This window comes from Hippocampus comes, unplaced genomic scaffold, assembly GCF_001891065.2.
Source record: "Hippocampus comes isolate QL1 unplaced genomic scaffold, H_comes_QL1_v1.1 scaffold99, whole genome shotgun sequence".
Classification (NCBI taxonomy): Eukaryota; Metazoa; Chordata; class Actinopteri; order Syngnathiformes; family Syngnathidae; genus Hippocampus; species Hippocampus comes.
In genome coordinates, this window is record NW_017805134.1 from 420,014 (window position 1) to 445,344 (window position 25,331).

Consider the following 25,331-nt stretch of genomic DNA (forward strand, 5'->3'; position numbering starts at 1 on the left):
CCCGGCGGCGCCGTCTCCTGTGAGAGACGAGACCATATGTTACCCACAAAAAAAAAGTCTATAATTGCCTAGAAATGCCAAAAGGTGGTGGCAAGGCATTTTTTTTTTCAATTAGACAAAGCTATGGCCTGACAAAATGAAGCTCCTCCACTCCAGTTGAACACCACAATATAGCGCCAGAGCAATATTTTTATATCAGACATGGCTTTGGCTGAACACAAAAGCAGAGATAAATTATTATGATTCATGCTGAAGTGAGTTGAAGATCGTCACATAGACAACAGTACTCCTTTGCAACAATTTATGGTATTTATAGTTAATTACAGAGTCAATTACTTACACATTTTCACTACAGCAGCAGCAGGGCTCTGTCCTGAGCCCCTGTGACAAAAGCAGAGATAAATTATTATGATTCATGCTGAAGTGAGTTGAAGATCGTCATTTAGACAACAGTAGTCCTTTGCAACAATTTATGGTATTTATGGTCAATTACTTACACATTTTCATTACAGCAGCAGCAGGGCTCTGTCCTGAGCCCCTGTGAATTTCAGAGATCGCAGTACATCATGCACAATTGAGCTTACAATGACCTTGACTAGACACGTTCATGCAGAGGTAGATGCCATAGATGGGGTACACGTAAATGGTGCCGGGCTTCATAAACATGGCAGTGTTTCTCTCTGTGCGCTTGCCGCCTGCCGAATGTGACGCCTTGTCTTCTCCCCCCAAGTACGCCTCCGTCTCCACAACGCGGCCTCTCAGCTCAGTGCCATCCTCGCAACGCCGCACCAGGACCTGCAAATGAGTATGTAACACATAACGGTATGTAAAACTTTTTTTTGTAATGGATTCTAAGCCTAATGGTGAATTAATCACTAATTGCTGAAAAAAAGTGATATTGATTTCTACAAGCAGCACATTAGGCACACCTGCACATGTTGTGCGATACAATATTATATCCAAAATTCTCTGAGAAAAACATTTTTGGTTTTGATTGACACTTAAAGATGATTGGCGCAACTTACACTGATATAGATGCATTATCATATATTTGTAATAAAAACTGTCTTAGTGCACAATTGGCTGTGTCAGAGATGATAACAGCACTTGAGATCTTAACTCAGGAGATATTGTCATCTTTCTCCATTTTTTTTGTAATTATGACTCATGCTGTTGATATGATTACCGGTAGATTATATGGTAATTAAACTTTTGTGCGCAACTGACACTGTTAGACACGTTGTTGAACTAAATGTTAATGTTTTCGTGTACAATAGAGAATACAAAGCCCTTGAAATTCAATTTAGCTTAAGTTACGACTTAATTACAATGAGTGTGCTGAATAAATTAGCTTAACTGCTGTTTTGGTGTTCCCGGCCACCAGATGCCACTGAAGTTACCTTGCCAAGAAAAGCTTTGGCCAAAGCGACGCAAGGTTGTGTGAAGAAATCCTCTCTCAGCCTCCTTGGCAGGTCAGTAGTTTGACCACCATTAAAGTAAACACTGTGCACCGTCTCATTCCGTTTCGTTTCTTCACAATCACGTGAGCGTTTATTTGCTTTTTGGTCACCATTCCGTGACGGCGTCTTTCTCTTACGCTCTGCCATTATGTGACATTTTCATATGCATTGTTTTGGAGAAGTGAAGCGCTTTATTATGATTAACGAAATGTAAATGAGCGAGGGCTAACCAGGAAGTAAATACAGGAAGTAACACGAGCAGTTTTTCCCTTAAAGGGCTCGCGCACCATTTAATCGAGCCAGTACACGAGACGTTGTTTAATGTGAAAAAAATTATTGCATACAAATTTTAAACACACTCTAAATATACTTTTCATTCTGATCATATTTGTTTAAGTTGGAGGACTGGTTATCACGTCTGCGTCACAGTTCTGCGGTTCTAATACTGTATCTGTATGAATGTGGTTGTACCTTCTGCCATCTAGTGGAAGAGCATTAAATTGCCCTCCCTGTCATTATACGTCGCTGGCATAGGTAGATGAACAACGTATATTTGTCATAAATAAATATTGATTTTCAGACAAATTGAGTAAAAGTGGATAATTTTCTACGTCAACTCTGATGATCTCTCATAGCAGATAGCTTTAGCGTCAAGATATATCTGTACAGACAGGCAGAGCAATTAAAAGCGGCAGAATATACAATAAACCTGTGCATTCACCTCTTGCCATTCATACAGCAAATATTTCACACCGACTAAGTACATTTGTGAGTTAATAATTGAGAAAAAAAAATCTGCATAAATTCAACATTTATAATTTCTGTGATTTTTTTTTTTTTTTTTTTATGTATGAGGGTGACTTGTGAGATTTTTCAAATATAACAAGTGTATTTCTCCTTCCCCAGTCTTATTCTTTTGCCATCATTTAAAAACAGTTGACCCTAGTAAGTGGTTATAAATAGAACTCATGTGTGCTTTTGCCCAGGAAGTGAGCGACGCCAATTTGGCTTCAGGCACTCTGGATCCCTACGGTTTCCCTGGCAGACTAACCGTTTGTGACAGACCAAAAAAAAACATCTCTTCTTCAGGATCGTACTATTTAAAATTGCATAATAGAGGATTGCTTTTGCTCTTCTATTTGATAAACGTGCCACAATTTGTTGCTTTGAACCGGCTGGCAGTTGGCTGGAAATGTGCTGACCGTGTCCAGTCAAAGTCGTCCCTTGCGTGGATTGTTGACTTTAAGTGTCGGATGGCCAAAACGGCGGAGAGGCCACTGTTTGCTTAGCCACCTCCCTGCAGCCTGTCACCGGCCGCCCAGTGAAGTCTGACCTCCCTTTGCTGTTACGATCACAATCTAGTTGCTGTTTGGATAATCTCAACATCTCTGCGCCAGAGATACTTTTCAAAATATCTGGCAAAGCGCATTCATCTTCACCAACGGAACATGTGAAGCTCATTACTGCGAGAGCGAAGGGGGACATGTGTATCTCCTCAGCGCTTGATGCTTTTAATGATTCATGGCGTAAGGATTAATGATTCATGCGGCCCTTTCAAGCCTCCGAAGGTGTGGCGTGTGATGCACAGGTGGTCTGTCTCTCGTTGTGGTCAAACCATTAATTCCGTGAAGACGCACACACACAAAAATCACACATGTCCTTGACACATTCAGCAAGTGAAATTGGTGGGGGAAAAATGGAGTTCTACCTCATCTTCAGCTTGAATACACTCCACTCCTCTTCGTACGAGATGTTTCAGTGAGTCCATTGAACGGGAAGAACATTCATGAGTTGGAAGTCTATGTACTAGTTCATCTCAAATTTTTTGTTTACAGGGACTGAATTGTTTCCAAAGAACTCCTCATAATCCGAATACTAATTGAACAAAGCGAGCATGTGTACGACAAAAAGTTCCCTATTTTGTAAAGGGGGGGGTCATAAATTTCTAACAAAAATTTTGAGGGAGGGGAAAAAAAAAGTTGTAACCTTATGGTAATAAAAACATATTTTGTGAGGGTAAAAAGGATGTAGTCTTGCACAAATCATTATCTGAGGAAAGTGATACACTGACATTAAAGTCAAAGCCTGTCAGCCTAAAAATGTCCTCATTTCAGCCTACAATCACTCCACTTGAAAATTGCAAAAACACATTTCGTGTTTTCTATGTACCGGTAATCTCAGCATGTGTACTACAAAAAGTTCCCTATTGACATTAAAGTCAAAGCCTGTCGAGCCTAAAAATGCCCGCATTTCAGCCTCCAATCACTCCACTTGGAAATTGCGAAAACACATTTCGTGTTTTCTATGTACCGGTAATCTCTACTTGGCGATCTTATTGTGCTGTTTTTACAGTATGAATAAAGACAGTTCATGTAAGCGCCTTTCTTGGGGCAAAATTTTCCTTTGTTTCATAAAAATTTTCATGTCATCTCGTTTTACTTAAAGTGATATTGTTCCGAAATATATCGGCAAAATTTTCCTTCCTTTGTTTCATAAAAATTTTCATGTCATTTCGTTTTACTTAAAGTGATATTGTTCCGAAATATATGAAGCTGCACATTCGTATTTTATATTTTTGTCTACTTGACGGTCATGCTTGGATAAAAAAAAAAAAAAAAAAAAGAAAATTATCATAATAAATCTGAAATTACTACTTACTCCTCTGAGTATTCTTTCTCCAGTCATTATTTGCAGGGCTGCTTTTTACTTTTACATTAGCAACGTGAATGTAAAATAACAGGAACGGCCCAACGGCGTATTTAGTTCTGCTTTTCAGAGAATGGGATCCCTTGACGAACCATTTGATGAGAGTCAAGTCAACAGACAAAGAGGGAATGGCCCAACGGCGTATTTAGTTCTGTTGGGATCCCTTGATGAACCATTTGATGAGAGTCAAGTCAACAGACAAAGAATATGACAGTGAGTGGAATGTCTGTTGTCATTCAAACGTTAGCCGTTATGCAGCTGCTTGGTGGAGCGCTTGTGCGCATTCTGCAAATGTTTCACCGGATTCAGGCAGTAAAACTTTTTTTTTTCCAGGCCCGCATCTATAGGGTTTTTTTTTTTGTGCCCTCTTTGATTTTTGTTTGTTTGTTGTTTAGTTCTTCTTCTGCTGCAGTGTTCAGCAGCAGTGAACATGCATCATGCTCAGTGAAGCAAGCTGCTCTTAAGGGCAGCAATGGCGCCCCCCCCACCCCAACCAAAAAAAACAAGAAACTCAGTCTGTGCTCTTCCAAGATTCGATCATTCCTCCATTTGGTCAAAGCAAAGAGGAAACCTTTCTTAATTCTGAAGACAGTGTTCTTTTTAGTGAAGCATTACCCTGCCACTCAACCCCATTTATCAGCGTTTGATAAATGAGGCTTCAGGGGCTGGGCCTGGGGAGTGGGAGGGGGGAGGCTTTTACCCCGGCCTTAACCCACGTCTGTCCCGGAGGAGAAACGTCACCATTCATTACCCCTCCCTGCTTCGTGCATTGTCAATCAGAAACTCCCAGCAGGCTCGTCACCGCGTCTTACATCCCTCTAGTGCGTATTAAGTCTAATGAATGAACTCCTGTGGTTGATCAGCAGCACTATGGAGAATTTCTCTGAATTATCTTAACTGAACCGAGCAGTCAAATTAAATGAATGTGGATACATTTTCACTGTGAGAATAGTATCTGGTAATAATAAGCAAGTGTCATTATGCTTGACGTTTAAGTAAACGACCTTCACGAAATCTGCTATCCTGTGACTGCCCCTCAGTAGTTACGGAATATGACAGCACTTTATAACATCTGTCTTCAAGTGCCTTAATGGAGACGCAGATAAGAAGACATTTCCAAGGAAACGGAGCCTCTCGTGTACTAAAAACCTCAGCCGAGGACGACCGCCTTACACCCTTGTCAGCATGTCGGAAGCCTTCCGCTTCCCACCATCCATCTCCCATCTGGCAAAATATTCCCAGGTGGAGCAGAGCTGTCGCTCAAGCTCTGATGGAATGCGCGTGGTCTTTTCATTAACAGCGGAGTGCTACAGCTCAATCTGAAGCTTCCGTTCCGTTCCCTTTTGCAGAGTAGCGATAAGTGATTGTGGGCTTTAGATTAAAAAGAAAAAATACTGACAAAGCATGATCCGTGAACGTGAGTTAGGATGTGTCTATAAGCCGCTATAATGTGAAATAATGTCAGTCCACATATGGAAATCTCATTTTTACGTGTGTGTGTCCTCGGATATCTTCATCCCCTCCATCTGTCCACGTTGACGACGGCCTTCTTTATCGCTGCTTGGGATTTACATTTCCTGCAGCATTGAGTGCATGGTGGATGCATTCCGTCTGCCTTTTGGCGCCCTGTTAGCATTCGGCAGCAGACTCCATGCAATTCTAAAGACAAATCCGAGGAAATGACATTAAATGAACCAGTCAATTTTCATTATGAACATCATCGCATCAGATTTGTTTATAAATTTTGGAGGGGCCTCAGTTGTATTGGATCATTCTTCATTGCACATCACCATTCACAAGCGAGATGTATAGGACGTTTATTTTGTTTGAGCCACCGAAAAAGTTAGCATTGGCTTAAGCAAGCAAAATATTGTACTAGATTCAATCCGCTTTTATCCAGTTCACCTTTGATTGTTATGTGGCAGCCTGCATTTTTGGTAGCACGCCAAAGAGAGAGAGATGACTCATTGACAGAGGAGCCAGCCTTGATTTTATAGAACATGGATTCCCCCGAATGTCATTGAAATCTGTGAAGAAGATAAAGCACACTTGAAATTATCTATCGCTATGTATTTACGTACCTTTTTCATCACACAAACGTATTCACAAGAACGTTTCAACATTCACAAAAATATATATCTATATTGTGAACGTCTGTCTCTCAGCATTTTCACAATTAAGAATATTAAGAAGTTAAATACAGTACATATGGGTATAACAAAAAACATTTGAACTGGAAAATTGAGTTTGGAGATGGAAGTGCTTCGAATCGAATCGTTCCATATATCGAGATATCTATATAAAATAAAAATGTTGAAGCACAAAAGGCCAAATATGCTTTCCCATTAGCATTTTAATACTTTGTAAAATCCATTCATTTTCAACACTGCTTAATCCTGAATCCAATCCCAGGTGACCACAGGCGGAAGGCAGACTCCACCCCGAACTGGTCGCCAGTCAGTCACAGGGCACAAATAGAGACAAACGACCATTCACAACCACGTGCACACCGTCAACGAGTGGGAACCGACCCACGCTGCCCACACACAAGTCTGGCGAGCCATCAGCGACACTTAGTAAAATAATGACTTTGAATAGAGTCACCACACAATAGTGTAAATATTGGTCTCTCAGCATTCACAGAATGTTTTTTTTTTTTTTTTTTTTTAGTATGACTGCTCGTCTGTCAGCATTCTCACAATTACGAGAATATTGTGAAACCAGTTATTATTGTCACGCAATGACGTCAGCGCGAATCACTGTGACTCAGCGTTGACCCCAAAAAATCAACCATATCATGAGAATGAATGCACATCTCTTAGCATTCACAAATATAATTTATAATACTTATTTTTTTCCCCCAGCACACAACCGTATCCGTGTGAACGTTTGTATTTCAACATTCGCATAAAAAAAGCACATATTTCACACTACAGTGAGCCCTCGCTACTTCGCGGTTCAGTGCATCACGGATTTTTTCAAACATATAAAAAAAATAAAAAAATATATTTTTTTTTTACATATACATGGAGTACAGTACTGTATATGTTGCTCTATGTGGCTCGCTGTTGTTTTGCAGCTTCTCGCGGACCGTTTGCGGACTTTAAAAAAAAATGGACCTGTTTATGTTAATTGTTTCATATTTTCTATACAGAAACGCTGCGGTTCGTCACACGTCTCAGTGGGACCGAGGCCAGTTTCGGTGGCGATCACTCCGAGTGAGGACGTCGCTTAGTCACCGGCGCAGATCCCGGCAAGGAAAGAGAGGGAGAAGGCAGCACCTCCCCGCTCACACGCAGATTGGCTGCCGCCGTTCGGCTGCCTCGCCTCCTTCCCCACAGACGATCTCCGAGTCCAGGGCGGGGCTCACACGTTCAAACCCGGCACAAGAAAAACTTGGGCCGGGTCGATGCATGGAGCAGTGTGGGAAAGCCGTGTTCGTCGGTGGGAAGCTGAGACGCGGACGGCCGGGTTCCATCCTCCAGGGACTCCGGTGCGGTTAAGAAGCGTGGCCGGATTTGACGACGCGAGGCAGCGCCGGCGAAGGATTTGTGGCGACGCCGGAGGAGGAAGGAAGGAGCCTAGTGGTGCTGGTGGGAGGGTGGGGAGAAAAAGCGACCGAGAAGAAGCGTTTCATTTCCCTGCTTGCAACTCGTCAGGATGATGTGACAAGTCCCGAGCGAGAACGCGGAAATCGGATTTATTTCCCCGCCGCTGGAGAGCACCCGAGCCGCCGGCTTTGATGGGTGAGTTGCGGCTACGATTCCACCAGCATGGTGGTCACGCGTGTGGAAGGTCGAGGAAGAGGAGCCCAGCTTCCTCTTCTTTCCTCCTCATCCACTCTGATGATTTATTAATTTTTTTTTGAGTGTACGCGGTGTGGATTTTTCACAGTGGAAGTAGCAGGTTTATTTTAATATGCCGTTGGAAAAGTAAGTGTACTTTCTTGGAGTCAGTCAGTCCACTTAATAGGCTTTATTCTAACTTTGTGAGGGGAAAATGTGTGTGTGTGTGTGTGGAGGGGGGGTGAGGGGGTGTTAGCAGCTAAGAGGAATGTTGTGCAAAGGAATGAGGAATGCTGCTGAATAATCATCACGGGGTGAAGTCACGCCATCATCCTCGTCGTCTCCCTCCCACTCCATCACCTCCTCCGTCCTCTTCATCTTCATCATCCCATCTTCCCAACCCATTATTCAAGGCACATATTTTACACGAGGGAAAAAAAATCCTAAACAAAATGAAGTCATCGCGTAACTTCTGCCATCTAATTCTAAGAGAACTGAATTGTCCTCCTTGTCACTGCATGTTGCTGGCATAGATAGGCGAACAAAGATTAAATAAATGATCATTTCCAGACCAATTAACTGGCCCTGCATGATTTCCCTCAGCACACCTGGTGGGCCTAAAGCCGAGCAAAACAGCAGGCCGGCATGTGAAGAGAAAAGCGGCCATGTGCTTCCCATATTCCCGGTCGTTTGAACCTGAAAAGTTTATTCTTGCCTGTTTTTTTTTTTTAAATTATGTTTCAGGTGGGCCGTGATGTCCTCCACCCCACTTCCCCCGCCGCGGTTTATTAGAAACTGCTGAGTTATTTTGGCAGACGTGACACAGGAGCACATGGGCTTGAAACCTTATCGCATGGAGGAAGGGGAGGGCGCTCATAGTTGGGTATGATGTAACCACACCGATAAAGCCAGCCGGGTCCTGGGCCACCGTTCTGATATGGGGGGTGGTGGGGCGTCCAAGTCCGGCCTTGTGTTGACTGTCTGGTATGTGGGAGGGTTTTTTTTTTTATTCTTCAGGGGGTCTGCCCTACAAGCCGTGCCCGCATGACTGCTGGCACACTGTCTGTATATCTGCCTGGCTGTCTCGCCAAGTCCATCCAACATTTGTTTACACCGCGTAGTACAGTACAGACGGGTTCGGTTCACTTTGGTGCGGTTTGCAGATGTTGGGGTTTCCATTGTCAAAAGCTTTAAGGTGCTCTTTGCCACAAAAGAACCCTGTTGGGATCTGGCATGAAACCACTTTAAGCATAAACGGCATTGATATGGAATGTTAGGAGGCAATACCAATTTTTTGCTGCATGAATGTCTGGTCCGGTTTGGTTCACTGCGCTACAGCGCAAGGCTGTTTGCATTTCCACTGCTAAAGGATTTGTTGGGTACTTTAAGGCAGACATTTTGGGGCTTTTCAACACGGAAGAGGATTTAAAAAAAAATAAAATAAAATAAATTTATTATCAACCGTAGTCTGGCTCTCTGAATAAATTTCTGGTCTGGTTCAGTTCACTTCAGTACAGTACACAGGTATTTGCATTTCCATTGTCAATGACTTTGAATAGGAATGTTCAATACCACTTTTTTCAGACTGATACTCATTCACTGATACAGAGTACCGATACTTTTATTGCTTTTGATATTCTAAAATTGCACTTAACGCAATGATATAAAATTGAGGCAGATGATGATTTTGCTGATTTATCAATCTGCCGCAGTATAGCACAGAGGAGGATTTACACTGTCAGATTTTTTTTTCTATAAATATTGGTGGATGGTATCGTCCTGATAGCGATAAATGGTATTGGTACTTGCCCATCCATAGTTTTGAATTGTACGTTCTCACTTTTTGGCAGGTCTGTAAAGTCCAGCTTTTTTCATGTCACTGTTGTGTTGAAATTTGATATGAATTGGTGGCATGTAAGACCAAGAACTTTAAACGCCATCCATCATTTTTTGCCAACAATTGTTTATCGGTCTGGTCTGGTTGGCTTCACTTCTTCACGGTGCACAATTGTGTACATTCCACTGTCATAAACTCTGACGGGTACTTTACCACTGTTTGGCCCTGACATCTTTCCACATTTTGTCACTTGTTGCGTCTACCGAATATTTTAGATGTCACACCAGATTATGGTATCAACATCATCTAATTATCTGATTGCGTGCCACTGTCTAAAAGCAATTACAGCAGTATCCTTAAAAAATACAAAAAATCCCCAAAACATCCACCCATTATCTGTATGCGCTGCGTCCACCTAGCCTTCCTGTCCTTAGGCGAGGGAGCGGTCGCCAGTCCACATTGTTTCTCACCGCATCTGACCACGTCGGTGTGACGAAAATAAGAGCTTACAAAACGGTACCTTGGAGGGCTGTGCTGCCCCGCAGGGTTTGATGGAAACGTGGCTCTGCAGAGCACATTAGAAACTGATTTTGTTTGAGTGCGTCCACCTCAAGGCATCGTGATAAGCGGACTAATGGTTTCAAGATGACGACTTGTGGGACCAGTCTCGCTTTGGCGCTCTGGGTTATGGTACGACGCAGACGTCATTTTTGCAAATAGGATTCCAGGAAGAAGCTCGTGAAGGTTGTGCTCCAAAACGGTGGTGTGATTGCCCATTCTGGATCAGAACCGTTACACATGTGCTACATATGGATCTAAAAATAGATTAAAACACCCCCTCTCCCTGAGACAAAAATTTGGGAGATTTTATTCAGCCATAAATGTGTTGCTCAAACTATATAGAGATGCCACTTAATGTCATCATGGTAGCCCCTCCTACAGCCGCCGCAGTGAATATTAAGTGTCACAAAGACACGGTCAGAAGCCACTGAGAGCAGTTTGGAAGTGGTAATCGTGCAGATCCAATCATTGTAATTTTGAAGTTGTTACTTCAATATGAAATTATTCCATAGTATACATGAATGAGCATGTAAATCAATGAGCTTTGATATTGGCCAGTATACGATCAACCTGATTTTGGAGTTGCTATTTGAATGTCAAGACTATTCTATACCGACACTTTAACCCTTTCATGCACCCTGTAAGGTGATAACATGATAAGCTGTCCACTGTAGTAACCGCTGTCCACGAAAGGGTAAATGAAAGCTTACATCTCACACGCCGTATTATGGACTGTTTAGGCCAATACGAACCTAATTGACTTTCTGTGCTGGATTGATGATAGCCTTTATAAATGATCAAATTCCAAGTTTTTGGCTCGCCTGCTAATGGAAATTGTAGTTTGCTGGGAGCAGGACGTTGGCCCCAAAATAATGTTTTTTTTTTAATGTGAGGAAAATGACTTGAGATGTCTTTAAAAGTAAATAATTACCAAGCGTAGTTCTCTTCATATTTGTGACGTCATCATTCCTGTGTGTGTGTGTGTGTGTGTGTGTGTGTGTGTGTGTGTGTGTGTGTGTGTGTGTGTGTGGACAGGTCAGACGTGTTAACCAACTTGTTTTGCCGCCTACTTTTACTATTCCCACGTCTCAGTACAGACACTCAGAACATTTGCTTTTGCGCTGGCTCGATAGCAAGCGAGCTTATCATCTGCTCGCACTCTGGATGGGTTTGCACTGCATGTCCTAGTGTCCAATTCCGATATAATGCCTATTTGTGATTTATTTTTGATTGCTTTTTTTTTTTTTGGGGCCTCGTCTATTTCCCTGTGCATTTCTCAAACGATACCGGATATGACTGTCTAGATGCTGATGGCAGATATGAAACAACCTGCATGTAGATAACAGCATTAGTGTCACCAACAGGAAGTAAACAGTTTATATATATATATATATATATATATATATATGTATGTGTATATATATATATATATATATATTAGTGTGAATACTGAAAATTCTAAAGCATTTCGTTGCCCCAGACTGACTCTTCCTGCATTGATTTAAATGAGGGGAACCTCCACATTTCTTCTCCGGCACTTATTTTGATGACATAATGGGTGACAAGCATGTTTACAGCATATGTAATTGCGAAGCTTTCTCTGGAGTTGAGATTGACAGTGGGTGTTTTTGAATGTCTTTCTTTGATTTGTGAAGTGTGTGGATGGGAGTGTTTACGTCAGCGTTTCCAAACCTTTGTTGAGCCAAGGCACACATTTTACACAAGAAAAACCCCCGAAACAAAAACGTCCCTAAAAAATTATAAAACATATCGTGATAAGTCAACTGTCAATTTCCATTCCCGGCTGGAGTTTAAAACAAAAAACAAAGTTTTAACTACCCCTTGTTTATTGAAACAAGACTTTGAAAAGTCAGCTAGCTTAATGCTAACACACAATCGAGAAACTAGCATCGATGTTATCGTAGCTATAATTGGACCTCCTGAAGGACCAGAATGTCAATATGAGTTGAAGCGTGAAATGACGCAAATGGGGAAATTTTTCAATTCAATTCTGTAGAGTACTTTTTTTTTTTCTTTAACAAACATTTTCGTTGGTGTTTTGTGGGGCTGGAACAGTTGAATGGAATTTCAGCGGGGAGAAAATGATTTGAGACTAAATTGATTTAATTCAGATTGAATTTCCATTCACATTTGGAAAAGGCCTGATTGTGATCCGATGTGTTTTTTCTCCTCATGCTGCCGTGACGCATGTCCCTATTGTGCCGCTTGAATGCAAAATTTAAAAAAAAAAAAGAAAAGAATCGGAATTGTGTCACTTGACCCACGCGATGCCAATGCATCCTCTGACAAAGTTAGGAAGAAATAATAAGTAGAACAATGGCGTGTGACTAGTTCCTGTGTGCTCCTCAAAAAGGAATGTAAACAGATGCTTTTGCCTTGTCCTCACCGCTTTTAATTACACAGGAAGTCTTTTCCCTTCTTTTTGAAGCCGGCACACATTAGCATTCTACGGCTGCCGCTCGCTCTTCCTGGAAATACGCTTGGCTCGGCGCGAGTGTCCCTCCCGTGGGTTTGTGTGACTCACAGGCGACGGCCGTGACAGTTGATGTGATGTAATGCAGTCCGCATCGTGGCTATTTTCAGGTCGACCACCTTCTTGGGTCTAACCTGCAGGCAGTTACTTTGGACCTTTTGGATGCCAATTTAGTCATGCACACTTATTTTTCTTGATTTATATGCACTTTGAAACAGTTTCTTGAAGTTTTAAAGCATACTTTTTCTTGTCTTGCTGAAATTTAGTCTCACGTACGTGAGAGACTGCAGGCCCCGCCCCTTATACTCCTGGGCCAATAGCGAGTATGGATTTTATTCCCGTGACGACCGAGGGTTGAGGTCGGGGATGGAACAGGCAGCAAGCATATTCTACTTACGGAATCAGAGCCACAATGAACAAAAAAAAAAACAAATAATAATTTTGGTTGTTAAATTTCGCATTTGACGGGTGGGCAGGCTTTCTCGAAACCCAAGAATTTGTATACAAGACATTAAAAAGTCAATTTTCCAGAATATATCCCCTTCAAGCTAACAGACGGCGTTTGCGGGGAGGAAGACATGTCATTAGGGTTTCTGGCTGCCGGGTGTTTTGGGTCCCGGCGCACTGTCATGGTGTCTGGAGCCATTTAACCTTGGGGCAGAGCTCAGTTTCGAGGCTGTGGGAACGCTTTGTATATTTTCCTAGAAGCGGCAGCAGCAACGGCGGCGGCAACGATGACTGCTTGAACTTTGACTTTCCGAGTGGCACTCTTTCAGGGCGTGTCGGCTGGAGATTAACCAATAAATGTCTTACCTGACACCTTGGGCCAGAAATATCCATGTCGGCCATGTTGCGAGCACACATGCCATACGTGGGTGAAATCTGTTTGACGTGGGCTCGCGTTACGAGGTTCACACAAGCCTCCGTTACACCGGTGTAACTTGAGAGTGAACTTGTAAACAAATCGCTGTGGTAAAGATGCTTCACTGTCACTTCTCAGGAAAGTGATGCAGAAGGAGACGACGCTTAGTGTTGTGCTGAATAAATACTAGGGCTGATATCAGAATCGGTATCAGCATTCAAAAAAAAATTCCATATTCGGCAGAATTCGATTTCCGATCACTATTATTAAAGGCAGAAAATTTGACTGTTCTACAAGACTCTGTGCTTTAGTATTTGTTTGGTTACAACATTTAGCAAAAAGGTACACAGATTTTTTTTGGGGGGGGTTGACTGTCATTATCTTTGTTGAATGTTGTAGAATGTTAATGTGAATTAAAAAAAATATTCAGGGTGGGCCAAGTTGTGGAGGCCCCGCTAGAACCGGCACTGTCCCAGAATGAAAACAATTCTGAATAAAATGTATAATTATATACGTGGATAAAATAGTGATTGATGAAAGAAATGTGTTGGTTTTCATCACATTTTCTTTCTGAAATTCGTACTGGTGTCCCGGTCGGGCCAGCATCAGTAAACTTAGGGTGGCCCGACACAGTCCAATGGTGACCCCGGGCCATTGGGCCACAGTTAATGTCGGACCCTGCAATTGGCAAAATAAATAAATAAATACATTTCTATTCGGTTAAAAGAAGACTAACTCACCACCTGATACTCAATCCCGAACGGTATCTGATATGGCTCATATTAGGAAGTCAAGACATAAATACCGGATCAGAATTGTGCGTTGATTGCTACAGTGTGACTTAAGGTAAAGCGGAGCCCAAGCATTGCGTGTAAACCCGTCTAGTTCGACAAGAACGTCGCGTCTCCTCCGTTAATGGCGTCCATATGCGTTGTGTGAAAGGCGGCGCAGCACGCTGGAGTTATATGCGGACAGCTTCAGCGGCCCCACCAGCATCGCATACCATGCACCACACTCACTCCAAGGGCCTTCCCAGAAACCAGGGTGTGTTTTGGCCTCTCGCCCCCTCCGTCTTAAAACACAAGAGTGAGCCACAAGTCTGGAATATTGTGCATTTGATTTGATTTGATTTTTTTTTTTTTTTTGGTCGCTGTCAGTTGGTCTGTTGGCATGTGATGAATGTTTGTCAGTTAAGACGCGGCGAGGTGGCTTCCAGCCAGACGCTGCCGGCGGATTTTAACAAGCACCTGAGCCCGGAATCCAACTTTCCCCTTTCCCTCCTCCTCTATCACATGGTGCCAGTTTTTTTTTTTTCAGTTCTCCTTTTTCGCACGCTGACAGACCGGGTGGAAAATGATGTCAAGCCTCTTTTTTTTTTGACGGTGCCCTCCTCAGTCACAAAGGCGTCGCTCTGAATATGTGGCGCTCATAAACAAAAGTTGTAGTTTCCCTCCCATTTGGGGAGAGCAGAAACGTCTTTTTGTTTGCTTCTTTCCTCTCGTCCATGCTGACATCATCTTTCCTAACTGCTCGCCGTATGACAATAACTGCTCGGCTGCCCACTGAGTGGCTCTTTGAGAGGCCCTTGTCCTCCTCGTATTTTGCAGTGTGACGGTCCCAGAAGACTTGCCCGGTCTTCCTGTGCTGTCCTCTTGGACTTTTCCAGAGTCTATCTCTCAGTCCAGCTGTCACTCCTCCCCCTCCTCCCCCTCCATCCTTCCTTTGTGCTCGAACTCAGTGGACTTCATCTTGGTGGCACCACCAAGTCTGTATGTCAGGGACTAAAGTCAAAGTGTGTTTTATTTGATTTTTTGGGCTTTTTTTTTTTTTTTGTTACATCATTCATAGAACTGGCCCCGCCCACATGATTGATTCTCGCTCCTGAAATGTTACATCACAAATATTCCCAAAATTTCAAAATAGGATTACATTTGTGATGACGAACTGCATAAGCATGGAAGCACGTTCCCCTGAATGAATCTCATGACCCAGTTCAATCGCATGACCTTGTTGTTGCGAAGCGGGAAGGGAAACCTCAAGATGAGACTGTGCAGCTGTGGCTTTTGAGATAAAACAAAAACAAAACCAAAAAAAAGAAGTAATCTTGATCAAGTTTGTCTTTCCAGCACCTAACCGGACTCATATGTGACTGTGGATGTGTGGTTTCTTTCCACTTAATGAATAAGGTCTGTGCACATCAACATGTGTGTTTGCAAATGATTAGGTGTGTGTATGTTACGTGTACGTGGTCTTGTATTGAGCATCAATGGGAACGATCAATGTGTTGCCTCAGTTACAAATCCTTTAAGGAAGTTGATTTTAGTGTTCATCGTGTATTTTCGTCTTCATACATTTCGCAGGTGAGCTGAACCCAATCAAAGCTGACTTTTAGGTGACGGGAGGCACATAGAGACAAACTATTGACAAACGAAACTTTCCTTCAGTGGACAATTGAATTTAATGAACCTAACATGCAATGAACTGTAAAGTAAGTTACTTTCAAATAAAAAGGAATACCTTTAAAAGGGTGATACAGCTGAGTGAGCGCCTGGTTTACCATTGTCATCAAATTGGATTTTTCGATATTTTTGGACCATGACATGTTTTTCAGCAAAAATACAATTGGTAATCCATTTGAGTTGATTCGGTACTCGCTGGTTAAACATTTAGCAAATAGTAAACTTGGATTTTGGGTGTAAGTCTGAGTTCGCCTTACAAGATTGGTGCCTGTGTTGTCACTTGAACAATTAGGGAGCTCAATATGTGTGATGTAGGAATGTGGTAAGTGGGCATGCATCATGTGGAGGGCAGGCGGGATGCGTATGGGAATAATTAGCCGGCTCATGAGTATGAAATAAACTAGCCTTAAATAAATTACCATTGCAGTCATGAGGTCCATCTCGGCAGTATGTTCTTAGTTTGCTGACGGGCTCTCCCACACTTTGTCACGCAGCGCGACAAACGAAGGCCGTTAGCCAGCTTCAGCTCAGGAGAGAACGCCTGCCCAGCTAGCTTACTAGCCTAGCCATTCTACTTTTGGCCACAATTTGTCGTGATATCCTTGTGTCAAGAGAAACTGTTTCAGTTTGGTTGAACGCACATTTCTGGCGCAAAAAATGCAATTTTGAGAAACAGAAAAGCTACCCCCCCGCCCCACACACTAATCAGTTCCCACAAATATTGCGAGCATACACTTGTCCAAACGTCCTGATGAGACCAATCCCGAATTGATGACTACATCAAGCTCTGCAACTTTTCTCCAACGACCTGTGGCGAGTTCCTCTTTACGAACAGTTGCACGACGGGACGGGATGTGTGCACGTCGTTTCCGCCATCGTGTGGACCGGACACGTTGAACGCATCCCGTTGTATGTGTGCATTTCCTGCCATCCCCCCCACCATTGCTTCCTTCCCTCGAGTACTCCAAGTAACCCGAGCTCGATGCGCCGGTGGTCTCCATGGGCGGAGGCGGGATGACATCGCCAATGACTTCTTTTGTGGAGGATTTTTAATCCCGCCAAATGATTTCAACACAAAGATTAGCCATTATGGCGCGTGTTGCTGCTGTGAATGTCATCATTTTGGCGTACGCGAACAAATAAAACAATTAGCCGCAGTGGGAATTTGCTTGCTGCACCATTTCCAATAATTGCGAGAATGATTTTTTTTTTTCGCCCCTCGCTGACTTCCAATCGCAACCCAGCACAATGAGCGTTATTGAACATCAGGCGGCACAATGCCGGCTTTTGTGGCCTTGATTCAGGCTGATATCATGCTGGAAACTATTTGGATGGCTATCACATGCCGTTTCTCTTCTTACTCGCTTTAACGAGAGAATGTCAAACCTCCTCCAGACAATCGACGACTTGTTTTTGGGGAGGCGATTTAAGGTGCGTGTGGGAGCTGCAGAAAGTGCTCATTTTGTTTGAGTTATGGCTTTTAGAGCAGGGTGTGCGGCATTGTATCCGCAGACATTCAGGATAGGTCAGTGCTGTACTTCATCGCCAGAATTCTTTTTTTTTTTTTTTCGCCGCTTACAGCGGTCATAGGGGACGAATTCACTCGGCAAACTTTGTCCCACAATGTCTTGCGTGATCTGTTTCATGCAAGTCTGGCAAGTTGTTCTATTCCCAATTGGACATTGAATGGAGGAATCAAAGCTTGCTTGCTCGCGGAAGAGCAGCAGTACAATGTAGCCACCATGTTAATAAAGTCTACGCACTTGCATTATGTCCGAGCAATAGATGAGTGCATCTGCCTGCAGATTTGGGGGAATTAATTTTGAATTCATCACAGCGAGCAGCATGCCATATTTTATTGTGTCTTTGATGGTGTGTTCTTCCACTTTAACCTTTTGTGGAGCTAGAGTGTAGCGCCTCCATTTGTCCTCTGATTTAGGCACATTTTGAGGTAAAATGAATGCTGACCAGATGTTTTTTTTTTTAAGTCTCGGCGCAAGCGGCATCCTGTGACTGTTTCAGTTGACCTTCAGTTTATTAATTTAATCAGGTGTATTTCACACGAAGCAATTTACTCAAAAAGTGTCCATGTTGTGTGAAAGGTCACGCCTGTTGTCTGAAGTCACTGTCATGACTCTCGCAGCCTCATACCCTCAACTTCCTTTTTATTTTCTTCTACTTTCGTTGTCCTCCTTCCTCACTGGAGCAAAAGCGGTCACCTTTAATATGCAGATTTCGTCTCTAAATTAAAGCGTGGGTTCCTCTGCTGGTCTTAAACCTCCGCCATGGTTGTCTGTTCACTTTTGGCCTGAGATCAGTTCTTGGGGAGTGTCACAGTCCTGTTGAATTTCATGAATCGCCCTGAACAGCCCGCCCCAGGCGGGCTTCAGTCTTTTCTCCACAGTGTGCTTGTCGTGCATAAACTCTCTTTGACCCGGTGAATGCATGGTGCCCCCCCCACACACACACACACACATACACACACACACACACATTTATATATATGAATATAATAAGTTGTGAGTGCAGGTGGAGATCCAGCCACTGCAAGATAAGCCTTCTACGCAAACAAAGCGCTTTCAGGTGCCTCCGTTGCAGTCGCTGGGTAAAATTAGCCGCTTATCAGCGGCTCGACTTCACAAAGCAGCCGTTTTGAGGGGGCTGGGTTGATTTAAAAGGGTGTTCCCTCGGCTAAAATGTCTTACTCGCAACTTTCAAACCTGTGGTCATCTGTTTCCTCGAGATTGCAGAAACAAACAAGGCTCTCCGCCACTTGAGACATGACACAGATTTACTTAGCAAATCTTGTTTTTGTTTTTTTTTTTCCCGCTGATATGGCTATAAACAGTGATTTCCAAGAGTATTATCAGTAGAATTGTTTTTCCAAATGCAAAAAAACGGTAGGACATTAATACTGTATGTCGAGGGGGCTCGCACGAAACATTGTCCCCCCCCCCCTCCATCCATGTCCTACTATCTACCCGGTGTTGTTCACTACGTCAAAGTGACTACTGTGTGGAAAAGGTCATTAAAACAACAAAGCTCGTGGCATCAGCCTTTATGCCCACGATTGTATCCACTTATCGTCACTCGAAACAAAAGCGAGATTATAAAACTGTCTGCCAGCCGCACTGGGTAAATAATTAACGTGTGAGGTTTGAATCTTTCAAAGCATCGAGTCAGCTTTGCGTGTAGTAATGTGTCAGCAAAGCTCACGTTCATGTTTGATTTCCTGTGCTGGATATTAACTATGCCCTTGTAAGAGAACATTTCTTGCCTTTTCTCAGCTGCTCTGTTGATATTGGGAGTGGGTCGGTAGCCAAAATGTCACGCACAATCAACTTTAAGAGTGAAATAAAGCGGCACAATGGGCCTGTTGCTTATTTTCCTGTGAGCCTTTTTTTTTTTTTTTTTTTTACGTCGCACCAAGCAGCACATTTGAAATTCACATCTATAAATACACCGCATGCCTAAGGCCTGCTTTGAGGATGCCATTTATATTTTCAGGAGCTATTCATATCTCTGGCACACCACGCTGTCATTTGGTAAACACTGTGATGAGCGTGTCTGGGAAGAGTTAAGTACTCTATCCTTAGTCAGGAGGGTTAAAGGGCATTCTGTCTAAACAAGCGCTAATCTGTGGAGAAACAGTTAAAACAAAGTGCGTCGTATACGGCAGACGTCTTGGCTGGGCCGTGTCTGGCATCTAGCCCCTATACTCTCCGTGACACTTGATCTCGGGGTCAGCTGCGTGGGATATTTCTGCTGCGTATGTGTTTTAATGTCGTAAAAGGCTGGACGGCTATGACAGCCTGTCACATATCGCCACAGCCCCTCCCAATGACAGCACTTCCACTGGAACTCGCGGCTCATCTTGGTCTATGGGTGCGGGAAGAAAAATCACCGTCCAGCATTTTTTTTTTTCATGAAATCATACGTTTGTTATATTAAAATACAAGTTAGGAAGAAAACAGACCCATTCATCATTTGATTTATTGAGCTGTCAAGCTATGATCGAGCTATTGAGTTAGCTGTCTGAAGGCTGCATAGCGATCTGATATCTCGCTATTTTGTAGCTAGCTAGCTAGCTAGCTAGCTAGATCACTATCTGTTAGCTAGACAGCTATCTGAAAGTTGTCTAATCACTGTATAGGTATTAGACAGCTAGCTACTGATAGTTAGCGAGACACATAGGTAGCTATCTGATAGCTAACCAGCCAGGTTTTTTTTAAATTATTTTAATCATCGTTATGAAATTATTTGGGGCGGGGGGGAGTGGCTTGTCCTTAAGATGTTTGCCAATTGTCCACAACATCATGAGTGAAGCGTGTTTAAAAAAAAAAAAAAAAAAAATCCCCCTAAATAAAAAGGTCCTTTATGTAGGATCTTTTCAGTTCTAAGTGGGTGAGGGGGGGAAAACCAATTTTGAATTGTGTCATTTCCTTGTATTGTTCCCAGTATCCGACTCCAACGTGAAGAAAGACGAAACAATAGCTGCATTTGTAGTAACTCACGACCCCCAACGCAGTGGCCGTTCTATTCCTGTTCAAGGTCAGACATATTATTATTTCCAAATTGTCGTAAGATGTTGAGCTACAGAAGAATGGCAAGTGTACTGTATGACAGCACAAGCAGAGACACAGGCCCGAGTTCAGGCAGCGTTGCAGCTCTTGCCAGTGAGCGATCCGGACTTCTCACTCTTCACATTAATGAGGTCGTACAACAGAGGAACCACTTCCTGCTTCCGACTGTCCACGGATGCCGCCTCTACAAAACCTGCCCTATAGCTCCGTTCCGTCAATTTCACCCCCCACTAGTGCGACCACAGCTGGAAAACCCACATTGCCCGGAAACCAGACAGCTACTGTCCGTAAATCTTATACTTCATGTGGTTTTGGCTCCGGATTTTTCCTTTTTTTTTTTTTTTTTAAGCCACTTGCTAAACTTGAGAACTTGTGGAATGTGGGTATGGCATGCACCATGACCATGGGCATTGGGAAAAGGATTTTCAACAGACCATCCCGAATATTCATGTTACCTCACTGAATTTTACACAAAGATAGTACAGTATTGTATGGTGTAATTCACTCCCACAATATAGATGATTCTTTTTTTCGGGCTACAGTGCATCTAATATCCTTCACACATACAGAGCATTTTACATTTTTAGCCCTGGAATTGTCACATACACTTGATGAGAGCTGGATGGAGCATTGTCGTCCCCGAAGATGAAATTAGGCCCGTGTTGGCCGATGCATAGTGCTCTCCATGACGTCACCAATGTCATTGGCGGCCATGATGACTGACACTCAGTGGCCACTTGCGTCTGAGAACGTCCTGTTTGAAACATCACAGCGACAAGGCCCTTGTTGATCCATTCTTAGGTGTCGTCTTGGTCTCATGATGGTCTCAAAATGTGAACAGCATGATGAGGATGATTTTTTTAAACACCAGCTCGAACTGAACCATTACATTTATTGGTCGAAGCAAGGATCAAACACATGTAAATGTTGCCGTTAAACTCCTCTTTAGAGAACAACTTGTGCAAAAAGTACTGAAATATTTAATAGTTGGACATATGCATTCAAAACTTAGAGAAGGTCATTAAGTTCACTTCTAGAGGTTTGAATGCATTTCAAGCTCGATCTGGCTTGACTTAACTGTCAGATGTCTATGTCAAATTTTTCTACATCTCACACTGTGCCTCTTTTTACTTAATGAGGTACACACAAGCGCTGATACAGTACTGGTTTTAGATTATTTTTAAACAGTTCCCACCCGAGAAAACGTCCAACTGTGTGTTTAAAGTCTAAAAATATGTAAACCACTATTTGTCAAATATCCATCCATCCATTTTCTGCAGCGCTTGTCCTTAGGGTTTTGCGTGAGTGGAATTTATGTCTCAAACTTTCATTGTTTATTGAATGCAGCAAATGTCCTCGCTCATTTCTTTTCCTTGAGCGCTGACTTTTTTGGAAGTGAATTAAAGCATTCGAGTTGGTTTTTGCGCTTGGCCGAGCCGAAGGTTGTTTCTGGAGCTCCACCCGGGATGCACAACTGTGCTTTCATGTGCCTGACTAGAGCACAATTTCTTTTGAAACGATGCTATGGACTGTGCGAGGTCAAAAACAACAATAGCTCACGTCCAGGCAATTTGTTCCGCCTGTCAGCCTCCGTCATCGGGGCCTGTAGGACATGTGAGCACCTGGCAAGATGTCAGCTGTGTGTTTTGTCTGCGTTTTCCTGCTGCCTAATGGATGCTAAGTTTTGAACAAGCCATGCAAGGCTGCCTCTTGTATCCTGATTGAGGAGGAAGTGTGTGTTTTTTTGTGGGCGGGGTGGGGGCCCTCACGAAGACGTTTGAAAGCGTGTCCATGTGAAGTCAAAACAAACCCCAACTTGATGAAATCATGGCGCTGTAAAGAATGCGACGGGCAACGCAAACACGCCGCCTATCAGTTGGAAAAAAACGCACATCACCTTGAAAGTCAGATTACGAGTCAAGCGGGATAATTGAGTGAAATCATCGGGAAAACAGCGAGGCGCCTTTTTATGAGTTTTTCTCGTGTGTGAATGAGGCCGTGAGCAGATAGTGCTCCCTCGCTGATGTAAGAGGCTAATCCTCCAGCTTGAGTAGGTGCCAAACATGCCTTCATCTGTGACTCTCCTCCACCGCAAGGACATCTCTGCTGCTGGAGGGAATGGCAGCCTTGCGGCCTACTAATTTCAATTTGTGCCATAAACAGATGAGAAACCAGGCTAGTGATTTGCAGGCTTGTGCCACTTGAGCCGACATGTTGAGGAGAACAAGACGGAGTCGGCAAATTAGATTGGCTCTCCGACACTTTTACCTTGGCTCCACCTCAGATGTAGAAATGTCGATCTCCTGACTGCTTGATTCACAAATGTCTCAATATTTTTGTGCATGTGATGTATGTTTCGCTTTTAATAGTCCTGCATATGAGGTGCATGTAAAATACCGCAAATGGCAGCCATTCCTGGCAGAGTGGAATATTGGAAGCAGGTTGAGCGATGGGAATGGGTTAGCGGGGAAGAAGCTTAAAGCAATAGCAAAAGAGCGTCTGCGGAACGGAAAGAAAAAAGCCACCCAGTTTGCCAGGAGGAAGCATCCCTCATCTATGCGGCGAATCCTGAGCAACCGAACTTGTTTATTAGGGAGGGAAAACTTTGCGATGTGTCTGCGCATCCTTTTTAACTCGGCTGTAATCAGCGAGCTCTGTCGTTTCTGCTATTTTTCACACAGGGAATAGCAACACATACAAAACGAAACGGACATTTCAATTTTTTCCCAAATGTGACACAACAACAGTGAAACAAACAGTGAAAGTACTTATTTCTCAGAAAATGAGTAGCTCCTTCTCTGCTCTTCGGCGCTTTATGAAGTAACTTTCGAGTGGTAACAAGCTGATGTTAGCCATGCTAGTTAGCTAGTTAACCGCCTCGGAAGCGAGCGATGTCTTGGTGTTAGCTTGAATTGTGATGGGTGGCGCTCTCGTGAATGTGATATTCCTCCTTCTACCAATAATGCTTGCGCCAAGATGTTTTTTGAAACCGTGACTTTTGAAAATCGCAGTAACCGGCCCATGTCCAACCGTGATATATTAAGTGAATGTTCTCCACTGATAATTTGGCCATATTGGAGCATTTTCCTTCCTTTTGATCATCGGATGTCTCTGAAGGTTTGTCCTGAGTGATTATCCTGTGATGTGGGTTAAGTGTGTATTTTTCCTTCCCCTATCTGCTTTGAAAAAGGTCTTGCCAACAAATGTAAATGTTAAAGCTGACTCACGACTGTGGGTGGCGATAAGGCTCACGTGTTTGGTGGGCTGGATTGGTCATCTCGAGTACATTCAACACACACTAAAAGATTTGGATGCACGCGTGTGTTGATTTATTTATTTATTTTTGTTCCTCTTCCCGTGTGAAGTCTTTCACATTTTCAAATGTTAAAATGGTTGTGCGAGTACCTTGCTTTACCCGAACTCAAGACCTTCGCTCCTAGGCCTTTGTTCATTGCTCTGGCAGTTGGCGAGCAGTTTGTAACGCCGCGTCAAGTGCAGCTGCTAATGTAATCTTAGCCGCTAATGTAGGTGGGAGGAATGTACCACTCCACCATTTTTCTGCCTTGGCTAATTTAACAAAAGATTTATGATTATAGTTTCAGTTTGAAGCGGCGTACAACTGTACTGCACGCATCATATAATGGAATGAAACCACGCAAATAAAAGTACTGTTAAATGAATACCCCTCCGTCAATCAAAAACGAGGCATTATTTCGTATTAGATCATGTAAGTGTACCTAATAAAGTGGCCCCAAGCCATGAGAAGTATTTTATTTTATTTTTTTTTGCTTGTGGTTTTCACTTCTGCCACTGTCTAACCTCCACCCAATTGTCACTTGGTGGAAAGCAGAAGCTCAGAAGCTTGCGGTGAGTCGGCATGGCAGCAGAAAGGCAGATGTGGTCCACAGGAAGGACACGTACTGTCGAGCACAGCACGAGCAAGTGAGGACGTGACTTGGTCATACTGCGATGACATCATCTGGAAGAATAATTGCATCCACCCACTTTCTATAGTGCCTTCACTGGTGCCTTTTGAACTATAAGATCGCTGTGATGTTGTGAAGTGACTCGTGTTGTAAGATGTGACCACCTGAATGTCAGGAAAAGCCAACTAGAACAGCTGAGCTTCAGTTAGGTTAATCGGAGGCAATTTAAAATGGTGGCTGGTGTGTGCTGACTCCCATTTAATGTTGAACACAGCCACATCGCCAGTTACCAGAGGCTTTGCCCAACCGTAATAACTGTGTTTTTCAAATCAATGTAGTTGTACATGTTATAGGGCAGGGGTCCCCAACCTTTTTTGCCCCACGGACCGGTTTAAGTCAGACAATATTTTCAGGGACCGGCATTTAAGGTGTGGCGGAATTAATACAACAAAATAATATGGTATGAGCTGCATGAAAACTGTGGTGTTTTCGAAATATAATAATAAACACAAGGAGCGTCTAATCTGGTCGCAACACTCTTATCGCTCTGGTAATGTTTAATGCCTTCAAAATACGATACAACGCAAATTCAAAGTGCATGAAAATGACGACTCACCACAGCCCCGAGCTTGATTTTCTGCAATCAGACAGTCCCATC

At 43.1% G+C, this 25,331-nt stretch overlaps 2 protein-coding genes across 6 annotated transcripts in view; one reads left to right on the forward strand and one right to left on the reverse strand.

The window, feature by feature from the left end:
- Nucleotides 1-2,031, reverse strand: part of mpg (N-methylpurine DNA glycosylase) — a 2,813-nt gene extending 782 nt beyond the window's left edge. Inside the window, exons 1-3 of the mRNA XM_019866313.1 lie at nt 1,401-2,031; nt 591-795; nt 7-17 (exon numbers count right to left, since the gene is read on the reverse strand). Of these exons, the coding sequence (XP_019721872.1) occupies nt 7-17; nt 591-795; nt 1,401-1,607 (423 nt within the window). The 5' untranslated portion in view covers nt 1,608-2,031. The remainder of the gene's footprint in view (nt 1-6; nt 18-590; nt 796-1,400) is intronic.
- Nucleotides 2,032-7,319: 5,288 nt separating this feature from the next.
- Nucleotides 7,320-25,331, forward strand: part of rhbdf1a (rhomboid 5 homolog 1a (Drosophila)) — a 34,564-nt gene continuing 16,552 nt past the window's right edge. For 3 of the 5 annotated variants that reach the window (XM_019866487.1, XM_019866488.1, XM_019866489.1), the window contains exon 1: nt 7,320-7,912. In XM_019866487.1, the coding sequence (XP_019722046.1) occupies nt 7,909-7,912 (4 nt within the window). In that variant the 5' untranslated portion in view covers nt 7,320-7,908. The remainder of the gene's footprint in view (nt 7,913-25,331) is intronic. The other 2 variants (XM_019866490.1, XM_019866491.1) reach the window with 1 other exon arrangement.